The sequence below is a fragment of the Aethalodelphis obliquidens genome, unplaced genomic scaffold (assembly GCF_003676395.1).
Source record: "Aethalodelphis obliquidens isolate GAN/ISIS:26980383/991018 unplaced genomic scaffold, ASM367639v1 scaffold43, whole genome shotgun sequence".
In the NCBI taxonomy this organism is placed as follows: domain Eukaryota; kingdom Metazoa; phylum Chordata; class Mammalia; order Artiodactyla; family Delphinidae; genus Aethalodelphis; species Aethalodelphis obliquidens.
The window spans coordinates 10,046,439-10,057,781 of record NW_020837987.1 but is presented as its reverse complement, the minus strand read 5'-3'; the positions used below and the strand labels follow the sequence as shown (position 1 = coordinate 10,057,781).

Genomic DNA, 11,343 nt, shown 5'->3' with positions numbered 1-11,343 from the left:
TGTGTGTGTGTGTGTCTGTGTGTCTGTGTGTCTGTGTGTGTGTGTGTGTCGTGCTGCTCAGCTTGCAAGATCTTGGTTCCCCAACCAGGGATTGAACCCAGGCCCCTGCAGTGAAAGGGTAGAGTCCTAACCACTGGACCACCAGGGAATTCTCCTGCACCAGATGATTTTATGCGTCATTAAGAAAGACGTGAAGCTCCCCCTGGGAGAAACTAAGGTTGAGCTTTATTGGAGTTTGTTCCTTGCCAGTCACTGCTCAGGGTTGAAGTAAGTTGTTCCCCTCAGTACCATGGCGCAGACCACTTGAAGGGGGTGGATTCTGTCGCAGCTCACAGGGGGCAGTGTTGGGGTTCAGACCCCATGTACCAGACAGCCCGCCCCTTTCCATGCTGAGATTGGGCTGAGCGCTGGTCCTGGTTCAGCAAGATTCATTTCTAGTGTGCAGCCTCTCCCGGGCGTTCATGAAGTTAGGAGTGTTCATCTCAGCCCCTTTGTAAGGCTCTTACGCCTTCCGCAGCCCAAGTGGGAGAGCAGATCTCCACCTAGAGCCAGGGCGTGAGCAGACAGGTGCAGGGGGGTGGCCGTAGCCGTTGGGCATTTGCACTGGTCTTCAAGGCGAGTTTTCCATGAGGTCGCTCCTGGCAGAAAGATTGTGGGGGGTGGCTTGTAACAGGTGACTCTTGATCCTGGCAGTGGGTGGGCTGCCTGGTGCCTGGAAGAGGGTCAGACCCCTGATCTGGGGGGTGGGGTGAGGACAAAAAGAACCAAGGAGGGGTTCTAAAGTGAGCGGAGGACAAAGGCAGTGGTATCAGGGAGAGGCTGCACAGTGGTCCTGGAGAAGTGGCCATGGTTTGTGCTGCACTGTTGGCCCCTGAAGCCTGTGGCTGCATCCGGAGACGGTCTTAGAGGGCAGGAGAGAGGCTGAGAACAAGTTGTGCGCAGGAACTGCTCTGGGAGGGGCAGCTGGAGGGAAGGAGGAGCCTACCTCACCTGGCCACTTCCCCCTCCCCCCAGCTCAGGACACTGGAGGGTCATGGAGGTGGCCCAGCGCCCCGGGACTCTTGGCGCAAGTCATTATTGAAGGAATGAGTCCTCGGCTCCCCCGTTCGTTTTCAGGACTAAGGTGAACCTAACGTGCTGGTCTCTGCGGTGACCTGAATCCCTACCTTTGAGCTTTCAGCCAGGCAGGGCTGTGTGATGGCCAGCATCTGGGCCCCAGTTCTTCAAACCTCAGTGGCCCCCTGAGGTAGAAGAGCAGAACCTTCTGGAGGGGCTGTCCTTACGGAGCTTGTGGCGTGAGCCCAGGAGTACTCTGTGGAGTTTAACCTTTTCCATACAGGAAAGTAGCACCTAACGCGTTCATGGCATCTTCACAGTAGCGCTCAATGAGGTACTTTTTGTCCCGGTTCTCAGGTGAGGAGGGTAGGTGACTTGCCAAGGCCACAGTATCAGACGGGCTGCTAAGGCCATGTTACCGCCTTATAGGAGAGAGTGAAAAGCAGATGGCATAGGGCCTGGCAGGCAAGTGTTCCAGTTGAACAGAAGAGGATTTCCAAGGAGGCTGTCCAGGGTGGGTGAGGGACTTGCCCAAGCCCGTCAAGGGACCAGAATCCCAGTCCACAGAGTGGGTGACGCACCTTCCGGGTTGGGAACATCCGCTGCATAGGATGTCAGCTCTGCTACCACTGTTACCTAAGCTCTCCAGCGCTGGGGATCAGTAGGTCTCTTCTCCAGCTCTGCTGCCCTTCAGAGCTCCCAGGCAGATGAAGGGGGACAGTCACGGCTTAAACATTTGCTAGACTCTCCCCACAGAACCTCAGGTCCACCTCGCAGCGCAGCTGGGCACTAACAGCTAAGCAAGTCCCGGGGCGGGGGGCGGGTTGCCTGCCCGGTCACGTGGCTACGGCAGTCCCTCCACTGCCTGTGCACGCCAGTCTCCTGAACTGGGGGGTGGTCAGGTATGGGGGCTTGGCGTGCATTCTCACGTTCTCAGTTTCCCTGACTGTAAAACGGTGAGGTGAGAATCTGCTGCCGCACACAACTAGATTTGTGACCTTGAGCAAGGCCCTTTCCTAAGGCTGCATCAGCTGTGGAGAAGCGTCTTCTCTGCCTGAGAAGGGTTCTCAAGTCTCCCTTGCCTCCCACCCAGCTTCCACAGCACGGCACCTGTACCTCCGGGGCGGCGCTGGGGTTGGTTCCATGACCAAGATCTACGGGGGGCGTCAGAGGAATGGTGTCATGCCCAGCCACTTCAGCAGAGGCTCCAAGAGCGTGGCCCGGCGGGTCCTCCAGGCCCTGGAGGGGCTGAAAATGGTGGAAAAGGACCAAGATGGGTAAGTGGGGGGGCGGTGCACCTGCCCCCCAGCCAGGCAGGGGGTTCTTCAGAATAGTGCACAGCGCGGGGCCTCCCCCCGACCTCTCTGGCTAACTACTCCAGGCTCCAGGAAGGTAATTTAGCGACTGTCCGCTTTCATTAGCCTGCTCGTTAGCTTTTCCCAATTGATTTTTCGGGGCTTTTGATCTAATGCTTGCACAAACGGCACCCCATCAGCTCCCAGGGGAGCTCCCACTCCAGCCTCCAGCTTGTTGGAATGCAGCCGACTAGGGACCTCAGTGGGACTTGGCTGGTGTCATGTGGTCCTGTGGCCAGGTGCCTTCTTGGAAAGCCTGGCTCGTGTCCAGGAGAGGCCTGGCAGGGATCAGGGACGCTGGTGGGAGCCTGCACTCACCTGGGGCTATATGACCCTTCTCTCCCACAGGGGCCGCAAACTAACACCTCAGGGACAGAGAGATCTGGACAGAATCGCTGGACAGGTGAGGGGTGGGTACCTCAGTCACCGCCTGGGTGTTTCTGGAGCCTGGGTTTTGTCAGATGGGAGTTTCCTCCCCTGGAGGGGCACAGCCCAGGGGAGGAGGGTGCAGGAGAAAGAACGTTTCTGACAGACTTCCTGTGGGGGCTGGTTGAAAATGCAGGTGCCTGGGTGAAGGGAGGCCCAGGGTGCGGCTCGCCGGGCTGGCTTCTGCAGGGCACGCTCCCGCACACGCGACTCCCTCTTCCTGGTCAGCCTTCTGATCCCGGCTGCAGTGTTTTCTTCCTTAGTCTTCATGCTTACTGAGTGTTGGGGTGCCTGAGAACCCAGGTCTCCATCCAGATGCTGACTGACTGTAGACACCCTGGGCCAGAGTCCCTTCACCTGGAGCCAGGCTCCCCGCCTGTAGAGAGATCTGCTTTTGGCTGCCTCGGAGGGAGGTGGTGAGGATTCCATGAGCTACAGCAACAGAGGCCCCCGGGGTCTGGCATGACCTCTTGACTCGGGCCTCCTGGGAGTCTTGGACTGTTGAGTCACTTAAGTGTCAGAAGAGAACGGAGGTGTCAGCCCTTTGGGGATTGGGGGTGGCCTGGAGTGAGAAGGTGGCTCTTCAGGGCAGAGCAGGGCCTGGCACAAACAGCAGTGTGGAGTGATGGGCAGATGTTGGAAACACACGACAACGCTCTCTTTCCTTGAGAGTCCCAGTTCTATCCTTCTGTAAAGGAGGATACCCAAGATTGTGAGGATCGGATGAGATGAATACATGTAAACCATGAATCAGGGTGCCTGGCACCCCATAGCTACTGGGGAGCTACTGTGACGTGCTTGAACACAGACCCCACAACTGATCTTAACTGTTTGTTCATCTTTTCCACAGGTGGCAGCTGCCAACAAGAAGCATTAGAACAAACGATGCTGGGTTAATAAACTGCCTCGTTCGTAGTCCTGGTCTGGGTCTCTTGATTGGGGGGTGGCCGGGCAAGAGGAAGGAGTGCTGCACTGCACTGCACTTCCCTTGAGAAAGAGGGGGGCCAGGGCCTTTCCTGGATGGCTGTGGTACTCAACAGCCTCGGAAACCTGAGGCCTGGCCTTCCAGGTTCACACGGTTCTGCCCCAAGTGGGCGAGACGGTGGTGCAAGACCCAGGGGGCCCTTGCTCCTCTCCCACACCTTGCCTTTGCGGGTCTCAGAAAAAGAAACGGAAAGTTCAAGCAGTGGCCCCACGTGGAGCCTTGGACCCTGCTGGAACAAAACAGGAGGGCCCTGGGGCTCAGGTGCTGCTTCTCTGGAAGGAAGTGGACAAGGAAAGCAGTCACTCGGGGCGGTCCTTCGTGTGCTTCCAGCCCAAGGTGACCTGCCTAGTATACACGTCCTTTTCCTGACCTACACGGGAGCCTTCACTTTGGGGATCTCTGGCCTGGGCCCTGCTGTAAGATGGAGCTAGCTGTACCTGCCCCAAGAATTGGGATGCAGTGCTGAAGCTGCAGCAGGGACCCAGCGGGCAGGGGGCTGCTACTTCCTTCCCAGAGGGAGGGGCATGGCCCCTGCCTAGAGGCCAAGTTCCCAGGGCCTTCCTGGTGTCGCCCCCCACCACAGTTCTGCATGCTGATTGGCTCTTTGCACTAATGGGACGGGAGCCCCACCTGTGATTGGTCTCCTGGTCCAGGTGGGAGGTGCAAAGGGCTTCCAGTAGGCAGGTGCTAAGCTTTGGAAGGGTCCCCTTCACGCTTTGAGACCTGGCCCACCTCCCATTTGGGGAAAACTAAGATGCTGGGCCTGAGCTGGCTAGGCCAAGACCCCTGAGGTTCCCCCATCCCAAGTTACTCCTCAGATCAAAGCCATTTCCTTCCAGTGCCAAGCCTGGCTTTGAACTCCCAATGACTTGGGTTCAGATTCCAACACTGCCCAGAATTCTGTGCGACCTTGAGCAGACTTACCCTCGGCCTTGTGCTCCTGCCTGTAAAGCTGCTTACTCCTACCTGAGGGATTCGGGGAGGTGCCGAGTCTTGGCTCAAAGGCACACCTGATGCCCCGAGATGTCCAAAATGGAAAGTATCAAACCAAAGAGTCCCTGCACCCAGGGGGGATGGAGGTGTCGTTTCCCCCCAGCCTGGAAGTTGTCAGGACTGGAAGATCTGAATAAACACTGGACTAGAGCCTGCCACGTGCAAGGTGCTTTATAAATATATCACTTAATACTCTGTGAAATAGGTACCAAAAGCATTTGGACCCGGGCTCTAGCCACTACAGGGCACTGTCCCTTAGAAGTGGGGAAAATTAGGCCCAAAGGCTTACACTCCTGGGCATGGCCTTCAGCCAGTCCTTGTTTGGGGCCTAAGTTTCCTCTTTTGCTGAGTGAGGGTGAAGATATTTCCCAGAGTCGTCCTGGGAATGCAATGCCAAGCGTCTGGTTTGCTCACACGGTGCCAGATACCAGGGTGCTGGGTAAGCGGGAGGTGGAGGTGCCCAGACAGACAAGCGAGCCTGAGAGGGCCTACGATGCAGCGGCTTCAGCCACTGGGAGGCAGTCGAGGGCCTGGAAACCGGCTCAGCCAGGAAGGATGCCGAAGGGCTGCAGCGTCTGGATCCAGACTTCTTCCTACATGGGGGTTATAGGAAGAACTTTAGTACAGAGGGGCTAATGACCTGCTGTACAGAGAGGGACCCAACAGAACACCTGGGTCCCTGGAGGGAAGGAGGGAAGGCCCGAGGGCCAGAGAAGAGGAACTGTGTCCTAGGAACTGTGCTAAGCACACTGATATTCTTACAGCCTCACAGGTAGGGAGGTTATGCCCAGATTACAGGAAGAGAAACTGAGGCTCAGATGACCAGAGCTGAGATTCAAACCCAGGAGGTGTGAACTCTTGAGGCCCATGTTCTTCTGTGTGGGTGACAGTTGCACCTTTTTTTAAAAAAACAAAATACTTCAAGCATGCAAAACAGTATATATACATAATAGTGTAACAAAGACCCATGGGACTTCCCTGGTGGCGCAGTGGTTAAGAATCCACCTGCCAATGCAGGGGACACAGGTTCGATCCCTGGTCCGGGAAGATCCCACGTGCCATGGAGCAACTAAGCCCATGCACCACAACTACTGAGCCTGTGCTCTAGAGCCCACGAGCCACAACTACTGAAGCCCGCGCGCCTAGAGCCCGTGCTCCGCAACAAGAGAAGCCACCGCAATGAGAAGCCCATGCGCCGCAACGAAGAGTAGCCCCTGCTCGCCGCAACTACAGAAAGCCCGCGCACAGCAACGAAGACCCCGCGCAGCCAAAAATAAATAAATAGATAAGACCCATGAACCCACCACCCAGCTTAAAAAGTAAAACAAGGCATAAAACTAAGACAGACAAAGCCCTCTGTGTACCCTTCCCAGTCACAACCTCCTTGCTTCCCCCAGAGGTAACCCCTCTCGGGAGTGGGGTATCACTCCCCTGCATGCGTTTACACCTTTACTGTAGACACATGTGTCCCTAACAGCACACGCTGTTGTTTTGCCTTTTGAAAACAAGCCAGCCGGATCCTGTCATAGTACACTTCTTCTCATTTTCTTGTTGTTTCTGAGATGCAGCCATGTTGACAAGCAAAGCTCGGCCTCTTCTGCTGTGTGCTACTCCATTGACTGACTGTACCTCAAGTTATGCATCCCTTCTCCTGTAAATGGGCTTTTCGTCTGTTTCCCAGTTTTTGCTACCAAAAATCTCCCTGCCATGAAGTTTTTCATGGTGTCTCCTTATGTGTGTGTGTGTGCGCGCATGTATGAGATGGTCCCCTAACTGCTCACAAACATCTAAACAACCTCATGTCATTCCCCCACCCCCCCACCCCTCAGGCCTCATTTTCCTCCCACTTGACCTACAATAATGCTCAAAGGAAGCTGGTCACACATAAGTGACTTGGAATCCCTGCTCCACCACCAGACTGTACAAACTGGGCAAGTAACAGTGATGGTGTTCCCTCTCTGTGATGGCCTCAGCTTCCTCCACTGTAAAATGGGGGGTGGCCTACCTTGCCCACTTGTGGAGAGGCTGAAATGAAAGAACACCAAGAAAGAGCCCATCGTGGCCCTTTGGGTGTCGGGAACATCCACTTATGTCACAACATCAGGGAGATATTTTTATCCTTATCTCTTGAATTAAAAATGCCAAATCTTGGAAAGGGAAGCCACCACCTAGTCACGGAGCTGGTGGGCCTGCCTCACGTATTCCTCATGAGCATTAATAGTAACTAACATTTACTGAGCACCTACTACGTGCCAGGCCCTGTGTTCAGTGCTGTGCACGCACAACCTCTTTAAATCCTCTTTTCCAACCCCAAGGAGGGAGGACACGGAGGCTCAGAGAGGGGACAAGTTTTGCCCAAGGCCAGTGAGAGGAAAGACCAGGCTCGGAGCCACCCGCGTCCCCTGACCACCTGTGCGCAGCAGGCACCCCGAACTCTGGCTCCCTCGGGCTTCCTTTGCAGTGACGAGCCAGGCCTTAAACCAACCTCTTCCCCCACCCAAGCAGCCTCCTCTCGGGGGAGTTGTGGCGGCCACAGGTGCAGGGAGCAGTTCCTCCCCACTCACGGCCTGAAGCCTCCCGGCAGGGGCTGCCCCCAACCTGACAACCAAAGGACACAGCAGCGGGGCCAGTGGAGCCCATCTCCGAAGGGCTGGGCAGGAAGTGGGGCGGGGTTTGGGGCTCGGCCGAGGTGGGATCTGGTACCCCAGGGCCGCTGCCACCCAGACAAAACAACCCACTGGGAGAAGATGCCTGGGGGTCCCCGAGCCTGCCAAACCCCGCATGCCACCATCTTTCTCCTCTTGATCTTCGCTGCTGGCATGGGTACGTGGTCAACAGGCAGGTGCTGGGGGGGGGGGGGGGGGGGGAACTGGGAGACTGTTGAGAGGGCCCAGGCAGTGGGGACGGGAGAGGAGCTGGCAGGAGGGGTCTAGAAAAGACCCCGTAGAAACTGCATCTGCTTGACCGTCCCAAGCAGGCCAACGGGAGGCTGGAGGGGGGCTCAGCGAAGTTGAAGGGGCATCCCCCGTGGGGAAGGCAGGGCGAGAGACACCTTCCGCACCCCCTCGTCCCCCCAGATCAAAATAAGGAACTAAGGCTGCCCTTGACTGAGCTCCAGAGCTGGGGGCAGGGAGGGGACTGTGGGTAGTGCTCAGTTTCAGGGGAGAAAAAGCTTTTCTCCTTCTCTGCCTTGAATCCCGGTCACCATCCCCTAGGTAGGGAACCCCTTCTCAGTGCTGGGGGAGCCGGTGATCTTCCCCCTTCCTCTCTCACGCAAGGCCAGCTGGCAGGGCTGTGACCACCCCATTTGACGGAGGAGTTTAGAGAGGTGGCCAGTCACCCCAAATTTCCACTGGGAGCTGAGTTTGGAGTCCGTGACCCTCAGGTTGCTGCCTCTGCCGCCACCTCTCTCCTCCTCCCGCCACAGACAGCCATGTGGACTGGCCCGAGGGCAGCGAGGGGGCGGAGGGGGGGGGATAGTGGCACAAGAACTGGGGCTTCCCCAGCCTGGGCCACCCAGCCCCCTCCCGCCAACCACCTAGCTGAGGCCCTCCCCTAACGCCCAGCCCAGCCCAAACACTGAACTCACCCCTGGCACCCAGCGTGACACACACAAAGTTACGCAAATGGAGGACAAGGGGCAGGCCCAGGGTCACAGGGCAGGACAGACTCACAAACCGGCAGGAAGCGGCCCAGGGCCAGGGGGCCAGGGTTCGAACCCCTGAGCCACTCCTGCCGCCCTGGGCCTCAGCTGTCACACTTGTAAAATGGGATAATGAGAGAACCGACGTCTAAGGGTTCTGTGACAGTTATACACAATATATAAAGCGCCAGGTGTGTGGCCAGGCTGGGGCTGGGGTGAGAAAATAATCTAGGAAGGCCTGCAGGAGGAGGTGATGCCCAAACTGATTCTAGAAGGAGCTGCCTGGCCAGGGGCACTGCTAGCACTGGGGACCCGACTACCCAAGTGCCAGTGAGCTCAGTGGCGCCGAAGCTCGGAGCAGGATGGAGAGGGTGGCAGGAGGTGGCTCTGGAGAGGCGAGTGGGGACCCCCCAGCAGTGTGTCACTCACACTCTTCTGCACACACCCCCACATGCACACACACAGCCAGGAGCGCTGTAGAAGCAGGGGCCGGGCTGGGCCTGTGTCTCCATTCACGGTCCCTCACGCATTTGCCTCTCCGCAGGCCCCAGGTGCCAGGCCCTGTGGGTGGACTGGGGCCCACCATCGGTGACGGTGAGCATTGGGGACGAGGTCCGCCTCCTGTGCAGACACAACGGCAGCAACCCCAACATCACATGGTGGCGCATCCTCCAGGGCAACTCCACGTGGCCCCCTATGATGGAGCTCTCAAGCCCGGGCCCCAAGGGCGAGCTGGTCATCCAGCAGGTGACCAAGAGCCACAGGGGCATGTACAGGTGCCAGGTCAAGGAAGGCCAGAAGGTCCAGCGCTCCTGTGGGACCTACCTCCGCGTGCGTGGTGAGTGCACAGCTCCCCACAGCTGGGGCCATACCTCCGCGTGCGCGTGCGTGGTGAGGGCACACCACTCCACCGCTGGGGCCGCTGGCTTCCTCACCTGTGACGGGGCGGGGGGGGGGGGGGGGGGGGGATGGAGCCAGTGCCTGAGCTCCTGCATCTCGGGCATCCTCACTCCCCGGCTCACACACGGTGGCTGATTGGTTTTCTCACCTGCAAGGTGGGGACTTCAGTGGTCTTGGGCCTCGATGCGGGTGTGGCCAGGAGGCGAGGGGAGGACTCGAGGCGCTGGGCTCTGAGCGGCACTCCCTCCTCACAGAGCCACTCCCCAGGCCCTTCCTGGACATGGGCGAGGGCACCAAGAACAACATCATCACAGCCGAGGGCATCATCCTGCTCATCTGCGCCGTGGTGCCTGGGACGCTGCTGCTGTTCCGGGTGAGCCACGCCGGGGACCAGGGTCCCGCCTAAAACTTGACAGAATGGCAGCTCCCCCCCTCATAGGGGCTGTGAGGGGGTCAGGAATTTAATATAAGGAAAGCATTTTACATGGCGCTGGGCCCGGAGGGGCGTCCTGGCTCAGTCTGCCCCCAGGGTTGTCCTCACATTCCCCGCCCCCCACAGAGATGTCCAACTCTCCCCGTCTACCCAGGAGTGCCGTCGCCTCCAGATGTAGCCAAGGCCAGGGAAGATGGGGGCTGGTGTCCTCCCAGAGTCTCTGGCCAGCACCAGTCTCCCTTTAGGGCGCGGGACAACTACAGCCATTTACTATTATTGTTGTTGTTATTCGTGGAGAAGAACAGGCAGTGGCGACAGCCCAAAGGGCACTGGCTTGGACCCAGAGAGACCTGCCATTTACAGGACATGTGGCTCTGGGCATGTCCCTTACCCTTCCTGGTAAAGCACCTCCTGGCCTCCATGAGGGTCTGAAAACACATTCTCTCCCCCATTCACGGAGGCCCCCAATCCCCCAACAGAAACGGTGGCAGAACATGAAATTCGGGGCAGATGTCCAGGATGACTATGAAGATGAAAATCTTTATGAGGTGAGTGGAAGGTGGGGACAGGTGCGTGTCTGTGGGCGGGGCTCTTACGGGGTTCCTCCCTGAGGTTGGCCGGGGAGCAGGGACCCAGGCGTCCGGGCCCTGAGGCTCACCACCCCGTTTCCACCCCAGGGCCTGAACCTCGATGACTGCTCCATGTACGAGGACATCTCCCGGGGCCTCCAGGGCACCTACCAGGATGTGGGTAGCCTCCACATCGGAGACGTTCAGCTAGAGAAGCCGTGACCCAGCCGGGCTGCCCCCCCAGCTGGGCACCCAAACCGTGTCTCACTCCACTTCCTTGGGACCCGCTCTCTTTTCACAATCTTTCCTGGGAGTATCCTGACTCAACTTCCCCCTTGGGAGTGGCCACTCTTCTTCCCTCTAGACCGTCCTCATCCCCTCCCCACACCCTAACTCAATCCTCCCCTTACTGCCTTTCCCAGGCTCCCCCCCCATCCAGCGGGTAATGAGCCCTTAGTCGCTGCTTCTAGGGGAGCTGATTGTAGCAGCCTCATTAGTGTCACCTCCCCCCTCCCTGCTCTGTCATGGCCACTTAGTGATAATAAATCCTTCCCAACTGCAGACCTTCGCAGGAGTCACGGATCTCATGGGGACCACTCCCCCTCCTCCTCTGGGACCCAGAGGTCCAGGACCTCAGCCCCCTCCTCCCCCAGCTCCTGACCACTCCCCACACCTGGGACCAGGTAGCCAGTCTTGGCTGTCCCCTGGAAGAACCAGGAAGTGTCTTGGGAAGGTCCCCAACCCAGGCCATGTGCCTGAGCAGAGGGGGACACAGAGGGGACCCAGGTAACCATAGTCATTTATGCGTATTTAAGTCCCAAAGACACAGTGGACTGTCTGGTGAGACTGGTACCAAATTCTGACCATGGCCACACCTGTTCTCTGGGAGTGGACTTGTAGAAGTGGGATTTGGAGAGTTTGTGGCCCTAAACTGGGGATGGTGGGGAAATCCGGAGGCGGTTGACAGAGAGGGACAGAGATAG

General features: G+C 58.0%; 2 protein-coding genes across 8 annotated transcripts in view; both read left to right on the top strand.

Annotated features, from left to right (window-relative positions):
• The window catches only part of RPS19 (ribosomal protein S19), a 7,687-nt gene extending 3,935 nt beyond the window's left edge, over window positions 1-3,752 (top strand). For all 6 annotated transcript variants that reach the window (XM_027079704.1, XM_027079709.1, XM_027079708.1 and 3 more), the window contains exons 4-6: window positions 2,150-2,333; window positions 2,760-2,814; window positions 3,688-3,752. In XM_027079704.1, coding sequence (XP_026935505.1) covers window positions 2,150-2,333; window positions 2,760-2,814; window positions 3,688-3,714 — 266 coding nt within the window. In that variant the 3' untranslated portion in view covers window positions 3,715-3,752. The remainder of the gene's footprint in view (window positions 1-2,149; window positions 2,334-2,759; window positions 2,815-3,687) is intronic.
• A 3,754-nt stretch (window positions 3,753-7,506) lies between these two features.
• On the top strand, window positions 7,507-10,921 carry CD79A (CD79a molecule). 2 transcript variants are annotated; one of them, XM_027079703.1, is made up of 5 exons: window positions 7,507-7,638; window positions 9,003-9,296; window positions 9,613-9,731; window positions 10,271-10,339; window positions 10,469-10,921. In XM_027079703.1, exons 1-5 carry the CDS (start codon window positions 7,563-7,565, stop codon window positions 10,580-10,582), a joined length of 672 nt encoding a protein of 223 aa, XP_026935504.1. In that variant the 5' UTR covers window positions 7,507-7,562; the 3' UTR covers window positions 10,583-10,921. The 2 variants fall into 2 exon arrangements, with proteins under 2 accessions (XP_026935504.1, XP_026935503.1); XM_027079702.1 differs by having other exon boundaries at window positions 9,514-9,731.
• The last annotated feature ends 422 nt before the right edge of the window (window positions 10,922-11,343 follow it).